We start from the raw sequence: 18,024 nt of genomic DNA, 5'->3' as shown, positions 1-18,024 counted from the left end.
AATACACAGTCGAGTATCCCAATGTATTGATTTTGTTGGTTTTGTAGTTGATTCCCTTATTGTGCAACTATTTCAACTGATAGAGAAAGAGGATTTCTAAATAATAATGAGTGTTATTGCATGAAGACGATACAGCATAGTTGGCATTTGTATAATGCAATGGACTTGAGAATTATGACTTAAGTAGAAAATGGCCATCTGTTTGAATGGTGAACTCGCCCCACATCTGAGGATTAAATATTCAGTATTTGTTGGAAGGAATATGTATCTAATTGTCATGTGTGACTTTAAGTTTGGTTGCATTTTAAGATTTTGAGAATGTAACTCTATTTGAAATTTCATCTGGCATGGTAGTCTACTTGTTTACTTGTGACATCTCTTGTATTTAACTGATCTGCCAAGTACCTTGTTTGGTTCACTTTATCCAAGTTATTTTAAGGTCCATGGAGTCTTTTGCATTTCTTTTTGGCATTGAATCTTGAAAAATACACCCAATGAAAGTGTTGACCCAATTCTAATTCCTTATTTTACCTTCTACTTAATTTTTATTAGTGAACTATAATTTGTGTTCTTTGAGACCGATTTAAGACAAAAGATTTTTTACTTAGCCAATATTAAAATGATTGTTTCTATGTTATTCCATTTTTATTGTGCTGGTGGGTACTCTAGATGGAATCAATGTTATGTATTTTGCAGGAAGGTAGATATATAGTTTAGGTTGTGTCAACATACATCTATTTGTTTACAATGGACTTAATGAAAAATTCATTCTTTTAAAGAAATGGTCATAAATTACAATGAGTAATTCATAAAATAAATCGTAGGTACCCACATTGTAGCCCCTGGATTATTTTCAGAAACATAGCTAGGCAAATATGCATGCTGTAAATTGTTAAAATTTGTTGAAAATGATTAGACGTTAGGCAGATGACCACAGCTAATAATAAGAACTAGTTTCTCTTGTTCCATGGAATAGAGTATTTTGCGATATTTCCTTAGGGCATTCAGCATTACAAAATAAAAGAGGACAAGAATCTACACAACTACTGTGTGGCAGCATTGTATAGTTGTTTCGCTATTTCAGCCCTGCCAAATTTTTAAGTTAACATGACTATTTAAAGCTTATTAGGATTGAAAAAATAAACACTGACTGCATCTATAATAGGTTAATGCATGTTTCTCAAAACCTCTACATGTGCTTTCTAGGGTCATTCCATATAAAAAATGTTCCTAGATGAATATTTCATCAATGACCATCCATCGGAGGGATCCATTGATGTATTCTTCCTTTTGTCTGCATCAGTGATGCTTTTATTTATTCCCGGCGATGTTGTATGTCATTCGCTTTCATGATGAGAGATAACGAATTAATGTGTCTTGTAGAGATGAGAAAGTTTCATGGATTGTCAGGGTCCGTAGGTGTTTTAAAAACGGGATTTTATAAAATGTGAAGCCGGTGTCACGACGTGATATGTCAATGTATGACCGTAAAATGTTAACTGATGCAACCTTGCGTTGGCACTGTTGTTATATCTCTCCCAATAACTGCCCATAATTTCTAGGAAGTAGGTATTAGTTACTCCGTCGTGATGAATATTTTGAACTTCCATTGAAAATTGGCGCGATTGGAAACTTTTGATGAATTTCTTCGGGTGCTTTATGCATAGAAATGATAAATCGATTTTTTAAGGTGAATAATTTTTTATACAATTTGGTGTGCCATCCTGTTTTTAGTTTTCAATTATGAATTAGGTGTCATCATTTGAAATTATGATATTTGAATACAACGGTAAGTTTTCTTTTAAGCAACTAATTCAACTTCACGGGTCGGCTGTTGTGTTGTGACATATGTAACTCGCATGAGATTTTCAGTCACATTATCAAAATTTTAAAAACTCAGTCACCTCCTGTGATCTTTGTTGAGTATAGAATTTCGGTTTAAATATAATTTCATGCTAGGTAAATGTTCTTGCTTTGAGAATTTTAGTTGATGTTCATAATTTAATAGTACAGCGGTGCTGCTCCCTTGATCAATGGATCGAGAACAAGCGAGGGGGATAAGTTGAACGGAGCTCTAGACAGAATGATGTGTATAGTTTGGTGAAATATGTGGCTGAAGAGAACGCTTTTATTCTTATAATAACTGGACAAAATGTTGTGGTCTCACGAAACTCAGATATATTTATAGAAGGATGATGTAGTCATGCATAAACGACTAACTAATGATTTCTTTGTTTCGAACCAATGAATGCAATGCCGTTGTTGTTAGTGTTACCTAGTCAACCTATATATCCACCCGATCTCTTACATCGCCCATTTCAATATAAATTGACGTTTTCTCGTGTATGAAGTAAACATTTTTTCAATTTATTAATTCTATAGGCAAATGCAGGTTAATAAACTTCAACGTCATCATTCATGATCGCTGGTATGTATTCCATTAATTAAATCGGTATGCCCATTTATTGGCAGCAGATTTATGTTACCATTTATTCTCCATGCCTATCATTTGACGTGAAATTTATTATCACTCGATAGTGAACTTTTTCAGAGGACGTAAACAGGACCATGAATCAAATTACCGGTGTTGGGGATGAAGCCGTCGTTACAACTCCTAATAGAACAGAAAAAATAGCGGGAGAAAAGAAAGTAAGCAACTTAAAACATCTTCTTGAGACCAATATAGTTGCAGCCGATATTAGATGGAGCATATTCGTTGCGGCATGTCAAAGCTATAGGTTTGATTCATGTCTTAAGCCTTACCCCAACCAGTTTGTCACTGATGGAAACAAGAATATAGACGCCTTAGTAAGTGTTTTCAAGTATATTGTAAATTTCTAATCTTCGATATTGCCGTCATATATTTCCATTGAAATGAAACTATGTTTTTTCATGGTAGAGAGAAGTGGTGGACAAAACAAAATCATTTTCGTTGCTGCTGAAGAAAATTGAAGAACCGAATTTCTACCGGGGAAATGAAGATATCATCGATTTGTTGCATTGGCTGCTAATAGAATTACCAGAACCTAAGTTTAAAAATATTCCAAAAAAAGAGGTAAAAGAATTATGAAAGACTCTAATTGCACTTTAAATACATAGGTTATATGGGATTAAATGTTACATGCGTAATAACAATGGGAAACATTGAATTCATAGAGTATACAACTAATTAATTAATGCATTTATAAATTTAACCACGTTTTTAATAATTTATTTTTGTCCAAAGCTGTTACACAAATCACATGTAGTGAAGTTTTCAGGTAACAAATTGATGGACATTGAAAAATATTAATTCTAGTTTGTAATTATAATGAGTAATACAGGATTTTCCCTATTTTTCTTATTTATGTCTTTTGAAAACACAGAGCAATTTATTAACTAAATGTAGATAAGTGGATGCAATAGGCAATATCATGAAAGCTAAGGAATGAATTTGTTGTTAATATAACGAGATTAGGACTCTTGACAGTGTGGTTACTTTCAGAGATGCCTGGTTGCAGCATACTCTTAACTAGACAGCAAGGATGTCAATTGAGACAATTGCCTTTTCAATGAATGGAAAAGCATTTTACTCTCTTAAAAAAAAGAGTTAAAAGCTAATGCACCGTAGTAGTCAACCCAAAGGTTAGCTTGAGTAGTGATGGTTGATCTTGCCTAACACTTAGCCTCAAGCCATGCAAAATTCATACATCAGAGTATGAGAACTACTTCCCTTTCCTGATCAGTACATATTTCTCCAAGATCCATGAGGCACCTGAAAAATTACAGTATTCCAAAGAAACTGTGGGTATCCACTGTGATTGGTCATAGCGCAGTATTCAATGCACTCGCCCTTCTTAAATGTCAGCCAATTGCAGCAGGATGTCACCCTTCCCTCCTAACCTAGAGATTTTGTGTTCAACTCCCACCTAGGTGGTTTGGCCTTCACCTAGGGCATGGTGTCTATAATTGCTGTTTTTATTATTTACATGTGTGTGATGAAAAAGGCCAAAACATTACTTTTCAAATTAGTGCTACATAAAAAAACGTAACAGGAAGGAAATATGCTCATAATAGTAATCATCATATGAAAGAAATATTTATATGCACAGAGTTTCATAACTTTCCTTCTGATCAAATTCCATGTATTTTTCTTTAATTTGCTTTGTTTTTAGAAAAAATATTATAACACAATTAGGCATCAAAAGAGAATTATGAATAAGTGGGATCTAATGTATGTTAATATTTTACTGACTTATATTATGGACTTAAAGCTTCTCTTATTTTCATCTTTAGTTTGACTTTGTGATGAAGCTGGTACCATCAGAAGTTGCGACTGAAGCTCCCAATCTAATTTTTCAAATGGTTTGGAGTCCTGAAAGTTCCAGTGAAATGAAATGGAATGACTTCACTAAAAAATATGGTACCTTCTTTGCATTTCATGGTAGCAGATTGGAAAATTTTCATTCCATTCTTCACTATGGTTTACAGCAACATATGAATAAGGTAAATTGATGTTACCTCTAGCCAATATACCTTGAATTAGTCAATCACAGTTGTTGACAACAGTGAATAACATTTGGCTAAATGTAATTATTGTGGCTCCTATTATGTTGTTACATTGTTAAATAAGGAGAAGTCTGTTAATTCCACTCAAGCTCAACACTTTCACGTTGAAGATGTACATTTTAGTGGCCTTTTAAATCTTGTTATGGATATGGTCAAATTTTACTTCATGAAATGTGCTACGCACTTCGTATAACACTAATTGTCGCTTTCCATAATGGTCCTAAAATCGCCTTTTGCCATTCATCTATCTTATTTCACAGAAAGGAAAATAAATATCAGAAACAGGTTGCATTGTGTGTGGCTCTCTTGATTTCATTGGCCCGCTCCCCAACTCTTGTGCAGTAGAGGAAATTGAACACGAGTTATCTTAGGGGTGGGGTTTTTATTCAGCCAAGAGCATGAGTGTCTGGATGCATGCATGTGGACACTCAAATTTGTAATTACCTAAGTTTAAGTAAGATCAGAAAATGCAGACATCAAAAGTCACCATTCCTACCCCAATGAAAAGTCAAACCTGGCTCACAGGTAGAGTTGGGGTCAAATTAAACCATTTCATCTCAGGCTAGAAAGTTTGTTATCAAATTTTAAATCATGCCAATGACTAAGCAAATATATAATCAATAAATTCCAAAATTCTGCCCCTTTGCTTCCTGACCTGGCATAACTGAACTCACACCTATTAATTGTTCAGATGAGAGTTGAATGAGTTACAGAGAAATCAGGATTAGAGTTTTAATTAACTAGTTGGATAATCTATATATTTCCCATAGAAAGCAAATTATAAGACATTGTATGTACTCCTTAGATGAGGAGCACATTGGCATTTTATTTTGTTTTTAGTTTGCCCTAAGTTAAATATTATGATGGTCCTTAATCATCAAATTACAGAAGGTAGTCCATAGCGTGTGAAAGAAAGGTTTAAATGGAATTATAGTTTGGAGAACCATATATTATAGCAAAGGAATTTGCATCTAGCTTTATTGACACAAAGTAATGAACAAATGAACTCCAAAGAGAATATGGCAGCCCCGACTTAATTTTTCTTCCTGCATGTATTAAGTATTGATTACCAAGGCCTTACCAATAATTGAATGCAACTTTAAATAGATGAGTGCATTGAATTCATGTTCTCAGAGGCCATTGTAAATAGTCTCCAATTATATTATTCTTGGAATTATAGTTATGTAAATGAATATTCACCTAGTTGAACAGTTTGTTTCTATTCATTAACCAAATAATTTTAACTTACGCTGCAAAATGGGTGTATGATTCCAATTTTGATTAAAACTACAGGTATGTATCTTACTTATATCGCATATACATGTTATTTTTTATTGTTTAAAAATCAATTATTGTTGATTATTTTCATTAAGTCTAACTCATGGAAGTACCAACTAATAGTCTAGTTTAAGCAATCAGCGTCATAAATCAGATGGGAAACAGATTCAAAATAATATTAATTCAGAGATCATTTATTTTTAGTGACAAAATAGTACAGTTATCAACCTGAAGGTTGGTTCAAGGAGAGAGCATAGAATTCACCTATTACCTAAGCCAAATGGTGTGTGTTCCAATATCAGTGTAGGGATGCAGTTCCTTTTCCTGTGCCACCTGTGGTTTCCCAGGAAGATCTGGTTCTCAATATATCACGCAGCTTGGTGAAGCTGAGTGTGCCAAGAATCCTCACCTGGAATCAAACCCAGGACCTTCAGTCATTAGCCCATTGATCTACCCACTGGAGTACTATATCCTTAATAGAAATAAATACATGATTTAGGAGTGTTTGTCTTGCATATTTTGGTCAAATGGACTATGATATATTCGAGTAGCCCGAAGATTTACATCATGCTCCATTAAAAAATGCCGTCACAATGAAAAAACATTGTTTTCCATGTTTTCAGAAAGTTTTCCGTTTTTGGCATACATTTTCTATTTTGCTATGGACTTTTAATCTGTCAGCTGGTGGATTTGACCTGTGTACTGCTGAAATTATACAAATTAACCTTCCCAAAAATAATTTGATTCCTCAGCTTAAAGTGGTTTTACAATCCCTGAGTACATACATATATAGTCAAATCTCTAAAACCACCAACTTGTTTCGTGACTTGTGAGGAGGAGCTAATAAAAAATTATAATATTACATTTTAATAAATGAGGTATTGTTTAGGATGGAGTGTTACATATATTTTAATATTCTTTTTGTTGATCAATGTTGAATCATTTACCCATTGAAGCCCATTGTAATGCTGGTCTTGCTGATGTTGGCACTGTTAACATGCAGTAGTAGTCTATCATATGTAGTTATTAAATTTGAGCAGATATCTTGAGAAAATAACTGACCTCACAAATAAATTGTATTTTGAATTATTTGCAACTTTTATTCCAGTCAGAATTTTTTTCAGGGGAAATCACTCACCCTATCTGTTTAACTCCCATGTTATTGTGAGGCGCATTAAAATGGGCTTCTACTGTAATTGATTGGCAATAGTTACATTGCGATTCATTGTCATCAGTTTGAAGCATACACATGCTTCATTCTCTGTGACTTATAGCTGTGCAAGTGAAAAGTCATTACACAAGGCAAAACTGGTCTCAGTAGTAAATAATGCAAATCTGCAAATGGTGAGGGTAAGTAAACTTCATTACCCAGTAGTATTAGTATACCCAATATCTGTAATAATGCATAAAGAGAAATACATGGTAATATCTGCTTATGCCCTATCTATAAATTCTCTTTCACAAATATTTGTTTCTCATTTTGAAAAATTTTGTCTTTACAGAATTCTCTCTTTGGAAAGGGTATATATCTCTCTAGTGAGTTGACAGTAAGTCTCCCATATAGCCCTAGTGGATATGGATGGGGCAGGAGTATTCATGGAAGTGAATTGAGCTGTGTTGCTGTATGTGAAATTATTAATCATCCTGATGTTAAGTGCCAAGATAAAGGTATGAACAAGGTTGAGTGCAGATACATTTCAATAAATTATTTCTCCATACTGTGAAAATGTATTGCAAATGCTGTAAGATTTTTATGATGCATTCTATAAAACCTGCAGGTACTTCAGTGTTAGGCTACCTGACAATTTGAGATTATTGATAAGGTCTACGCATATAGCATATTCTCCTCATTACCTGTTAATTATTTTTGATGAGTAGGAAAAAAACAGAATCTTAATTTAAGCTTAAAATTTATTTCAGATTCGGATCCATCGCGTTCAATAACAACGGACAGTATTGGTGGCAAAGTTCCCAATAAATATTACCTTGTTGTAAATAGTGATTTGGTGCGAGTGAGATACCTCCTTGTCTACTGCAAAGAAACACCTTATAGGTAAAAAAAAAAGTCTTATTAGTTTGATTGTCAAAATAATGGGTTTGGCAAACATGGAAGTGCTTACAATGAAAAATTTGATTTCAGGGTCGGGAGTGGAGCAATATCATGGCTTAGGAATCACAAAGTGTTGGTTTTCATCATGAGCTACCTAGTAATGTTAGCTGCCATTGGAGCTTACCATAATCCACATGCACAAAGATGGTGGAAGATATTACTCAGGAAATTTAATTTGTGATTTTCCATAAATTTAACCAGAGAAAAATTATTGTATTTTATGTAAGAGTTATATGAGAAGAATCTTTCATAACATGCTTTAGATGGGCTTTTTTATTCTTGGCTCAAAATTTTCAGTATAATTGATTATTAAGTGTGTGTGGCTTGAAAATTTGTTACTGTTTGATACAAATTTTTAAAATTGATTACTTAAAATATAAGAGAGAAAAAAATGTGATGATTGGAGTCAGTCTTTGTGTAAAGATTGGAATAAACAACAAATATATCAACTTTGTACTGGTATTTATTTAATTTCAATCGTATAATTATCTTTTCCATTGTGTTCACTCTTTAGGTTTTATTAATACTATACTTTTTTTACCTATTTAGAATGAGTGGCTGGCGTATAAGGAGTCTGTAAAAAAATTACGTAAGTATGTAGCTTAAATGAATAGAACTTGCTACCTTCAAATGTCATGAATATTTTTGATCGGTAATTTGCAGTTGTGGAAGTAGTAATTTAAGTTTTAGGTGCCTCAATGACTGAGGTCATTTGCACCCCACTAGCAATCTGAGATTAATAATAAGATCATGACATATACAAATACTCTTCATATTAAGAAAAATAAAAGAAAAAAGTGTAAAATATGCTAATTCTTTTCCTGATCTATCATGAACATTAAGATTCTACACCTAAGTCCACGGAAAACATATTACAGAAGCCAGAATTGATTGGCTTGCTTTAAAAATAAAATTAATCAGATGTGGCTTCAGGTTTATCACCAAGGATAATGTCAAGGTCTCCCCTAATATTTAAAGATTCATGACTTTTATTTTATTACATATCGTGGGACAGCGGTGAACAGTCGGAAAGAACTTGCAGCCCTTGCACCATCGTTCAACTACCTTTTTTAGTAATTCCAAAGAAACTGCGGGAGATGCCGCAACAGTTTTAGGAAGCAGCCTTAGGCAACGGGAAGCAGTTTTAGGCAACCTTTTTTAGGAAGAGATACGCATGATTGAGGGCACAGTGCCTTATCATATGCATGATGACCTATCGCTGTCATCTCCTAATGGATGGGGTCTTATGTGGGACTCTTTGAGTTTTACAGCCCTAAAGCTTATCGTTATTTAGTGCATGCCATGTTGTGCTCCTTTCAGCAAATCTTTATTCTCCTCAACTTAATTCTTTGATCTTGTACCGGTATGGGTTGTGGCTGTAAATGCTACTTGTTCAATGCTTCTTTTGCCATTATATCAGCCCTCTCAATCATGCAATGCCGTTGTACCCTGTAGCCCTCTGGAATGATCTTTTAACTTTCCCACCATCTCAGTCAAAGAGAGTTGACTGAGGACTATTAAGTAAAAGGGGATCTTTTAATGTAGTGATGTTTACAAAGGGCAGCTCAACTGTAAAAATATGTACTGCAAATTAAATGCAGCTTAAATTGTGCCTTGATTGAAGGAAGTTGTAGCGCAAACAGGTCATCTGCTGATTTATACAGGTATAACTGTGTATATTGCTGTATAGTTGGGGTACTCACTCAGTAACTCATTAAATCTTTGTTGGTATTCAGCTGCAGAGTTTGATAGTTTTGTACTTTCAGATAATTGAAGTTGGCTGTCCAGATGGAGGATCTTCTATGGAGGGCACCTGGAGTACCCTTTGGTATGCTCTTAGAATCATACCATGGCAACATAAAATCCACGTCTAACATGGAAATCATAAAAAACGAATTGAGTGGCCACTCGGTTGGGAAATCAGAAAAAAGTTAGGGAGTGCATACTCAATTTCATCAAAAATTGAGGGGAGCGCTGATTTTTTTTAAATTCAAGTATTTGCCGTTGTAATTGGGATTATTGTTTGGTAGTCAACGGCTTACGGTAGGTTTTGGATGGACACAGGCTATACACTACCTTCAATTCTTAGCCTTGTCTGAAACCTGACCACCTACGCTACAATGAACTATTTTTCAATTCAACTTGCATCTTATCTCTCTTCAATCTGTCTAACAACCCTTTCCTATCTATACCTGCCTCACTTGCTTAATGTATTCCTCTCTATCACAGTCTTCAACGTTCCATCACAAATCTAGAGCTTTGCATCTATCTTTTTGTGCTTATGTTATGGGAATCAGGAATTTCCAATGATGGCAATATTTCTTTAACCCTTTCACTGCTGTGAGCATACCTAGTACATTTGCATGGTAGACTGCCATAGACATAGCTTTTCATCCTCTCTGTGTTGTGCTATCATACTTTGAAATTATGTTCATAAACAAATCAATAAAAATTTTCCTTTAAATAAACAGTGAATCTTGATTATTTTTGTTGCTAACATATTTTTTTAATTTAAGATTATTTTAATATTTCAGGAATAACAAAGGTTACAGAGACACAATACCCTCCCTTTTTGCCAAATGTGAGGGTTAGGTTCACGGAGAGTGAGCTGCGGTGAATAATAATAATAATACATTTTTTTGACCGGAGATTTGTTGCATATTCATACATACACAAATATAGGGCACTTCAAATATAATTTTCACAATTTCACAATAGAAGAGATACAATATATATATATATATATATATATATATATATACATACATACCAATACACTGGTATAATTACATATCAATTGTTTAAGCCAGAATTGACGCATTGCGACAATTCAAGGTATTCATTTACAGAATAGAACATATTATTTTTTAAAAGGTTAAACAGTTTTTTCTTGAAAACAGGTACTTATGTTTCATATTTGATTTCCTGGGGAAGTTTATTGAATAACCTTAAGCCCATTGCTTTGGGCCCATGGGCAGTATTGTGTGTCCTGACAAATGGTTGGTGCAGGCCATTGCAGGTCCTTGTGTAGTGACTATGGTAATTGTGGTTGGACTTGTAATGGGAAATATTACCCTTTGCATGTAAGATGACATTAAATATATATATGCAAGGTACTGGCAATAAACCAAGTCTTTTGAAGAGAGGTTTACATGGTGCATCGCAAGGAGCATTGCTCATAATGCGTATAATCCTCTTTTGGATTTTGAAGATTATGCCCACATGGGGAGAGGAACCCCAGAAGAGGATACTAAAAGTAACACGAGAATAAAATTCACCATAGTAAATGGATAGAAGGACCTCTAAATTTACAGAATACCTAATATTTCTAATAAGGAAGCATAAGGAGCTTAACTTGCTGCGTAATTTGAAAATATGTTCCTCCCAAGACATGTTTTTCTGCAGGATTACTCCCAGGAATTGGGTACTGGAATTTTGGGGAATTCTCACACCTTCTACATCTACTGAGATTGCAGATGAAACTTTCTTTTTATTAGTAAAATAAATCAGGCTGGACTTATATTGGGTTTTAGAAAGTTATGAAGACACCATTCATTGAAAATCTGAGCTACTTCGGCTGCTCTTTCTGTCAAGCTGTCTACTGAGGAGGCTGATACAATGATATTTGTATCATCAGCATACAGTATTGGGTCTATCCCCTTAATGAGCTTAAGATTGTCTGGGAGATCATTGATATAGATTAAAAATAAAATAGGACCAAGTACAGAACCCTGGGGAACACCCAGTGTTACTTCTCTACCAGGGGAAACAAATTTGGAGCCATTTCTTGAGAGCTCAACATACTGATGCCGTTCACTTAGATAAGATTCAATCCATTTGTAGGGCGTGCCTCTTATACCATAGCATTTCAGTTTATATAGGAGTAACTGATGATTGACGAAGTCAAAAGCTTTACTGAAATCGAAAAATAATACTAAAGTTTCAGTTCTATTATCCAATCCTGAAAGTGTTTGATTCACCATGTGATATGTGGCTGTTGTAGTGGACCTTGTTTTCCTAAATCCATGTTGAGATGTGGATAATAGCTTATATGTCTCAAGATATGATACAAGACGTTGATAAAAAACTATTTCAAATATTTTCCCCCGCTGGTTCAACAGGGATATTGGTCTATAAGAATTCATCGCCATTTTGCAACCTTTCCCTTTGTATATTGGCACAATTTTTGCTGATTTAAGAGGGCTTGGGAAAATTCCAGTTTTTAGGGATTCATTAATTAAGAACAGCAGCTGATCCTTAATAGCATTAAACGACCTTTTTATGACTATCCCTGGAATGTCATCTATAAAAAGAATAGCATTAGGAAGGAACATAGAATATAATCACAACTATAATAATAACCACTTGTTTGTCCAGCAATTTGTTTATGCATTCAAATAAAGGAAATTCAAAGAATATATATGTCAAAACACAATCAATCATTGCAGTGTGAATTCATCCGCAGAGTTAAGAATATCTTTTCAAATATTGATGAATTTGATATTGAAACACAGATATTGATTTATATTGTTCTATTTCACCAGGTAACATGTTATTGAGCAGTAGGTCCATCTTTTTAGGTCAAAGTGCAACATTCCCAGTTCCGAAGTACATCCGGTTGGGCAGGTTTTTGGCACTCATCGCATTTTAACAATCATAACTGTCATTCCTGTTATAGCTGCAAAGATTGTACTCAATACTGTTGATTTCAGCATACACTTTTACACTTGGAAGAGGCAGGAGGCAAAGTCATGAAAAAGGGGGGAAGATGGTGCATCGCACATATGTCAAACAACTTGCTTTTCTATTTTAAATTGAATTATGGTCTTTGGTGGAGAAGCCCGAAACTGAATACTGAATGTTAAATAAGAGAGGAGTAGACAAAAACAAATCAATACTCTCACTATGCGTAATAAGGTAATTGATGGAACTCACCATAAATAGTGGATCCCAAGATAATCTACTGTCAATGTTAATGCCAGGAAATTAGAAAAAGTATTCTGCGGTATTTTTCCCATTAATATTAATCCTGATATTCACTTGAGAGGTATTTTTGTTAGTAAAATAAATGACCCTCGTGTATATATATATATATATATATATATATATATATATATATATATATATATATATATATATATATATATATATATATATATATATATATATATATATACACACACACACACAAGGGTCATCCGGAAAGTAGTACCCGTTCGTGAAATAAAGACACAAAAGTAAATATTAACAAACATAAAAAATTTTATTTGAAAGAGGATACTTTAAACTACTTCTCAACATAATCTCCAAGCAAATTAAGGCATTTGTCATAACGTGTGACAAGTTTCTGTATTCCTGCTGCATAGTCCTTCGCCGCCAGCTCATTGAGATACGCGAGGGACCCATCTTGCACAAATTTTTGCATAATGCAGATGGTGTTTAACAATTTCATGAACAATTGTTCGAGAAACATTGGGAAAATGCTCACAGATGTCATCAATTGTGACGCGCCGATCGTTCCTCACGAATTCGTCAACTGAGCTCACCAGTTGGTCTGTAATGACAGACGGTCTCCCCGAACGCTCATCGTCGTGTGTGTTCCCCCTCCCCATGTTGAAGTTGCGACACCACCGCCGAACAGACGACTCGTCCATTACATTGTCTCCATACACCTCCTTTAATTGGCGATGAATATCACATGGGCGAACGTTTCTTGCATTGAGGAATTTAATCACTGCCCTCACTTCACAACTGGCGGCGTTCTCAATTTTTTTAAACATTGTAAACAATCACAGAAACAACACAGGCAATGCTAGCGTCACGCAACTTGGCTCAGAGAAGGCAGACAAGCCACTGAAGCTATCTAACCTCGTCCAGCGGCTACTCGCGTCGTCAGCACTTCATGCGGCACGAACGGGTACTACTTTCCGGATGACCCTCGTGTGTGTGTGTGTGTGTATATATATATATATATATATATATATATATATATATATATATATATATATATATATATATATATATATATTGTATCTCTTCTATTGTGAAATTGTGAAAATTATATTTGACGTGTCCTATATTTGTGTATGTATGAATATGCAACAAATCTCCGGACAAATAAATGTATTATTATTATTATTAAATGGTGTTACATGTTCCCTTCCCCTTTTTAAACCCAAACTAGCTTTTGCTTTGATATAAATTCTGTTTGCACCATCCTGTGACATTTATTTTATGATTCTAATACCTACCTTAGCTGCATTTTTAAATTAAAGTTATCATCCTGTATTCCTCACCTTTATGTCACTTTACTCTTTTTCAGGAAGGATGCTGAAAATTCTGTAATAAAGCTCTTTAGCAAAATTCTCTTCCTTCAAGTTCCTTTTAACTTCTTCAGTATGCTTGTTGGTCTTTTATCTGATCCCACTGTAATAATAATTATTATATTATCTACCAATTAAGGTAGATTTTGGATGGACAAAAACTATCAAGTGGTACAGCAACATTTCCTTGCACTGCGTAACAAAATACCTTACATCCTGCATTTTAATAAGCCCTTCTTCATCTCCATCTGCTTCCTTCATTTTATCCAACATCCCTATCCGACCCCTGCCCCTTCCTTGCTTGCCCAACATTCTCCCCTCTTATCACAGTCTTCAACATTCCATTGCCAGGTTCTACTACCCTATTTAAATTCATTTCCTTGAGCTATTTCTCTATCTCACTGTCTAGTATTACTAGACTTAGGCAATCATTATTTCTGTCACATTCCCTTCCTATAATTGAGTAGGCTGTCCTTATCTCTTTCTCACAAAACTACTTAGAATACACTTCCCTTGAACCTCCTACAGCTTGGTTTAATACCACTACCTTGCATCTATATATTTAATGCCCTCTTGCATGCAAAGGGTAATATTTCTCTGTACAAGTCCAACCACAATTACCCTAAGTCACTACATAAGGACCTGCATCAGCCATTTGTCAGAACAGACAATACTGCTCATGGGCCCAAAGCAATGGGGTTAAGGATATTCAATAAACTTCCCCATGAAATCAAATATGAAACAAAAGTACCTATTTTCAAGAAAAACCTGTTCAGCCCATTAAAAAATAATATGTTCTATTCTGTAAATGAATGCCCGGAATTGTCACTAGGCATCAATTTCGGGATTTTTCGGGTTCCAGATCTTCCTGGGAAACCATTACCGGCACAGGGAAAGGAACGCCCCCCTACCCTGATGTGTGGTTTTCACACGCCGTCGGGCTTAGTACTGAGTGAACTCTACCATTGCCCACTAAACCGACCTTCGGGTTGATTACTGTGTTTATTGTTTTTTTATCAATTTCGGCTTAACCAATGAATATGTAAATGTACTAGTGTATTGGTATGTATATATATAAGGTATTTTTTCTAAAATTGTGAAATTTATATCTGCTATGTCCTATACTTGTGTATGTATGAATATGCAACAAATCTCTGGACAAATAAAAGCATCATTATCATTACAGCTCAGATTTTAGCCTTTTTGACATTCTTGGTCTTTTTGAGATTTGCTGTATCAAATCCCAAAAAGCATGAGAAAGATGGACAGATCACCCATTGTAATTTTTTTCTGATCTTTCTGTCTATTCATGTAATGTTAAATATGATGTTCTTATTCATAAGTAGGTATCTATCCACTCCTCTATGTCCATTATATTTTTTAAAATCTCACGAGAAGATGTCAAACTGTAAACTTTAGCTCCAAAAATATTGAGGGCCTGATGAATTTCTGCACGTCTGTGTATGTATTGAACCACCACTATGAATACATACTATTTAATGAATCTGTCTCTACTAGCATTTTTCCTGGAACACTCTAAATCTACACATATATTAAACACACAAACAAGGTAAATAGTCCAATGGTAAATGATCCAATTGCCAATATCTCATCAATCATTGCAAAAATGTTAGAATCATTGCTTGTAGATAAGGTATGACTATCCTTGAGCAGCAAGGATCCACCAAATAAAGATCAGTTCTCTTTACTGTGGGTTTTAAAAATTATTGATGGCATGGAATAAAGCTTGCAAACAGATGTTATGTATGCTGACTTTAATTGGACTTATGACATAGTAATTAGATTCTTTTTTAAAAGTTAAGCTCACAAAGGATCAATGATACTTGACTGAATTGAAAGTTGACTATCAGAGTGAAAATCAAGTCATTGAAAAGTAGGTATATATTTGGATGATCAGTTTGGGTTTAGGAAGGGGAGAGGTACGCGTGATGCCATTGCAGTAATGAGATTATTAATCCAGAGGAATATAGAACACAACCACGAGGTATTTGCCTGTTTCGTAGATTTCGAAAAAGCGTTTGATAGAGTGAATTGGGAAAAACTAATGAGTATATAGCAGAAAATAGGAATAGATTGGAGGGAAAGGAGGCTAATCCGCAACCTGTACATGTCTCAGACTGCTCAGGTGCGGGTGGGAAACGGGGAGTCAGAATGGGCAGTGTTAGGAAGGGGTGTAAGGCAGGGTTGCCCATTATCACCATTGCTGTTCAACCTGTGTGCAGAGGAAATGATCAAAGAGGCATGGGAAGAACTCGAGGTAGGAATGAAAGTGGGCGGGGAATTCGTAAAATCAGTTAGGTTTGCTGATGACCAAGCTTTAGTTTGTCAGTCAGCCAAGGGGCTGCAAGCATTGCTGAGTAAATTGGAAATTCAGTGCGACAGGTATGGGATGAGAATCAATATTTATAAATCAAAGGTTATGCGATTTTCTGGAAAGAAAAAGGACAAGCTTAACATTAAAATAGGAGGGCAAAAACTAGAGCAGGTAGAACAGTTTACGTATCTCGGTAGTGTTTTGGACCAACACGGTGAAAGTAGTAGGGACGTAGGGAGAAGAATTGCGCTAGGCAAAGAGGCTTTCACAAGGAGGAGGTAGTTGATGACAGGGACTTTGAGTAAGGATGTTAAGAAAAGACTCGTAAAAACTTTGACATGGAGCGTAGCTATGTACGGTGCGGAAACGTGGTCATTGAAGCAGGAGGATAGACGTAGATTGGAGGCTTTTGAAATGTGGGTGTGGAGAAGAATGGAGAAGGTGAAATGGACAGAGAAGAAAACAAATGAGGAAGTACTTGGTATGGTGGGTGAAGAGAGGGGTTTGTTGGGAGAAATCCTATGGAGGCAGGAAAAGTGGATGAAGGGGGTGTTGACCGGCAATGGGATGTTGAAGACTGTGATAGAGGGTAGGATGTTGGGCAAAAGAGGAAAGGGAAGGAACAGGATAGGGATGTTGGACGGGATGAAGGGAAGAAGAAAGTACTCAAAGCTGAAGAGGGACCTGATGTAAAGTAGGATGTTGTGTTTTGCTAGGGGTCACAAAAAATTAAATTAGTAATTATGTCCATCCAAAAAACCTACCTTAACCGGTAGATTACCTAAATAATAATTTCTTATCCATTATCTGGTGTTCCCGAAGGGTACCTTCCGGGACCATTATTATTTAACTTATTCATTAATATTATTACAATGGCTCACATCGGATACCATTTCTTCTGAATGGTGATGGCTGAAAAATTTTGCAAGAGTTCACTCAAATGAAAATCATCTCACTTTGCATAATTGCCAACTAAGGCTAAAAACCTGATGTGAGCATAACTACCTAACTTTAAAAAAATGCTATTCTGTAACATTTAGTCATGAAAGGAACATGGAGCAGTCTCAATATGGACTAGGTATGTATCAACTAGGGTTAGTCAAAGTTAGGCAGCCTTTAACAATTGCGCAAGTTAATATTCAGTGCCTTAGGAACAAAGTAAACCTGCTGGAAGTGGCTATAAACGAGTGTGAACCAGACATTTTGTGTATTACAGAGCATTGGTTAAAATATGAAGAACTAATGGTTATTCACTCTCAAATTACTCCCTAGTGTCGTCATTCAGCCGGGCCACGTATAAAAATGGAGGTGTGGCCATATTCGTGCATAGTAGAATAAAGGGGACTATTAACTCAGTTGACGTGTCTGTGAAGGAAGAAAAAACTTTTGAATGTGCAGTGTGTTTCCATGAAACTCCAGTGGGATTGCTC

General features: G+C 35.2%; 1 protein-coding gene across 2 annotated transcripts; it reads left to right on the top strand.

Moving 5' to 3' along the window:
• The first annotated feature begins 2,025 nt into the window (after window positions 1-2,025).
• On the top strand, window positions 2,026-8,385 carry Parp16 (Poly(ADP-ribose) polymerase 16). Of its 2 annotated transcripts, none has more exons than XM_071593062.1 (7): window positions 2,026-2,428; window positions 2,552-2,808; window positions 2,900-3,055; window positions 4,276-4,485; window positions 7,329-7,494; window positions 7,747-7,879; window positions 7,967-8,385. In XM_071593062.1, the coding sequence occupies exons 1-7, from the start codon at window positions 2,419-2,421 to the stop codon at window positions 8,115-8,117; spliced, it is 1,083 nt and encodes a 360-aa protein (XP_071449163.1). In that variant the 5' UTR covers window positions 2,026-2,418; the 3' UTR covers window positions 8,118-8,385. The 2 variants fall into 2 exon arrangements, with proteins under 2 accessions (XP_071449163.1, XP_071449172.1); XM_071593071.1 differs by having other exon boundaries at window positions 2,027-2,428; window positions 2,539-2,808.
• Window positions 8,386-18,024: the final 9,639 nt, after the last annotated feature.

This window comes from Hetaerina americana, unplaced genomic scaffold (assembly GCF_022747635.1).
Source record: "Hetaerina americana unplaced genomic scaffold, ioHetAmer1.1.p SCAF_1, whole genome shotgun sequence".
Taxonomy (NCBI): domain Eukaryota; kingdom Metazoa; phylum Arthropoda; class Insecta; order Odonata; family Calopterygidae; genus Hetaerina; species Hetaerina americana.
This window is presented reverse-complemented; position numbering and strand designations above follow the sequence as displayed.

What these genes read in the sequence shown, in the direction of transcription:
- Parp16 (XM_071593062.1), top strand. An exon ending in ACAAGAATATAGACGCCTTA is followed by an intron (nt 2,809 to 2,899) that starts GTAAGTGTTTTC and finishes TTTTCATGGTAG; the next exon opens with AGAGAAGTGGTGGACAAAAC. An exon ending in TACAGCAACATATGAATAAG is followed by an intron (nt 4,486 to 7,328) that starts GTAAATTGATGT and finishes TTGTCTTTACAG; the next exon opens with AATTCTCTCTTTGGAAAGGG.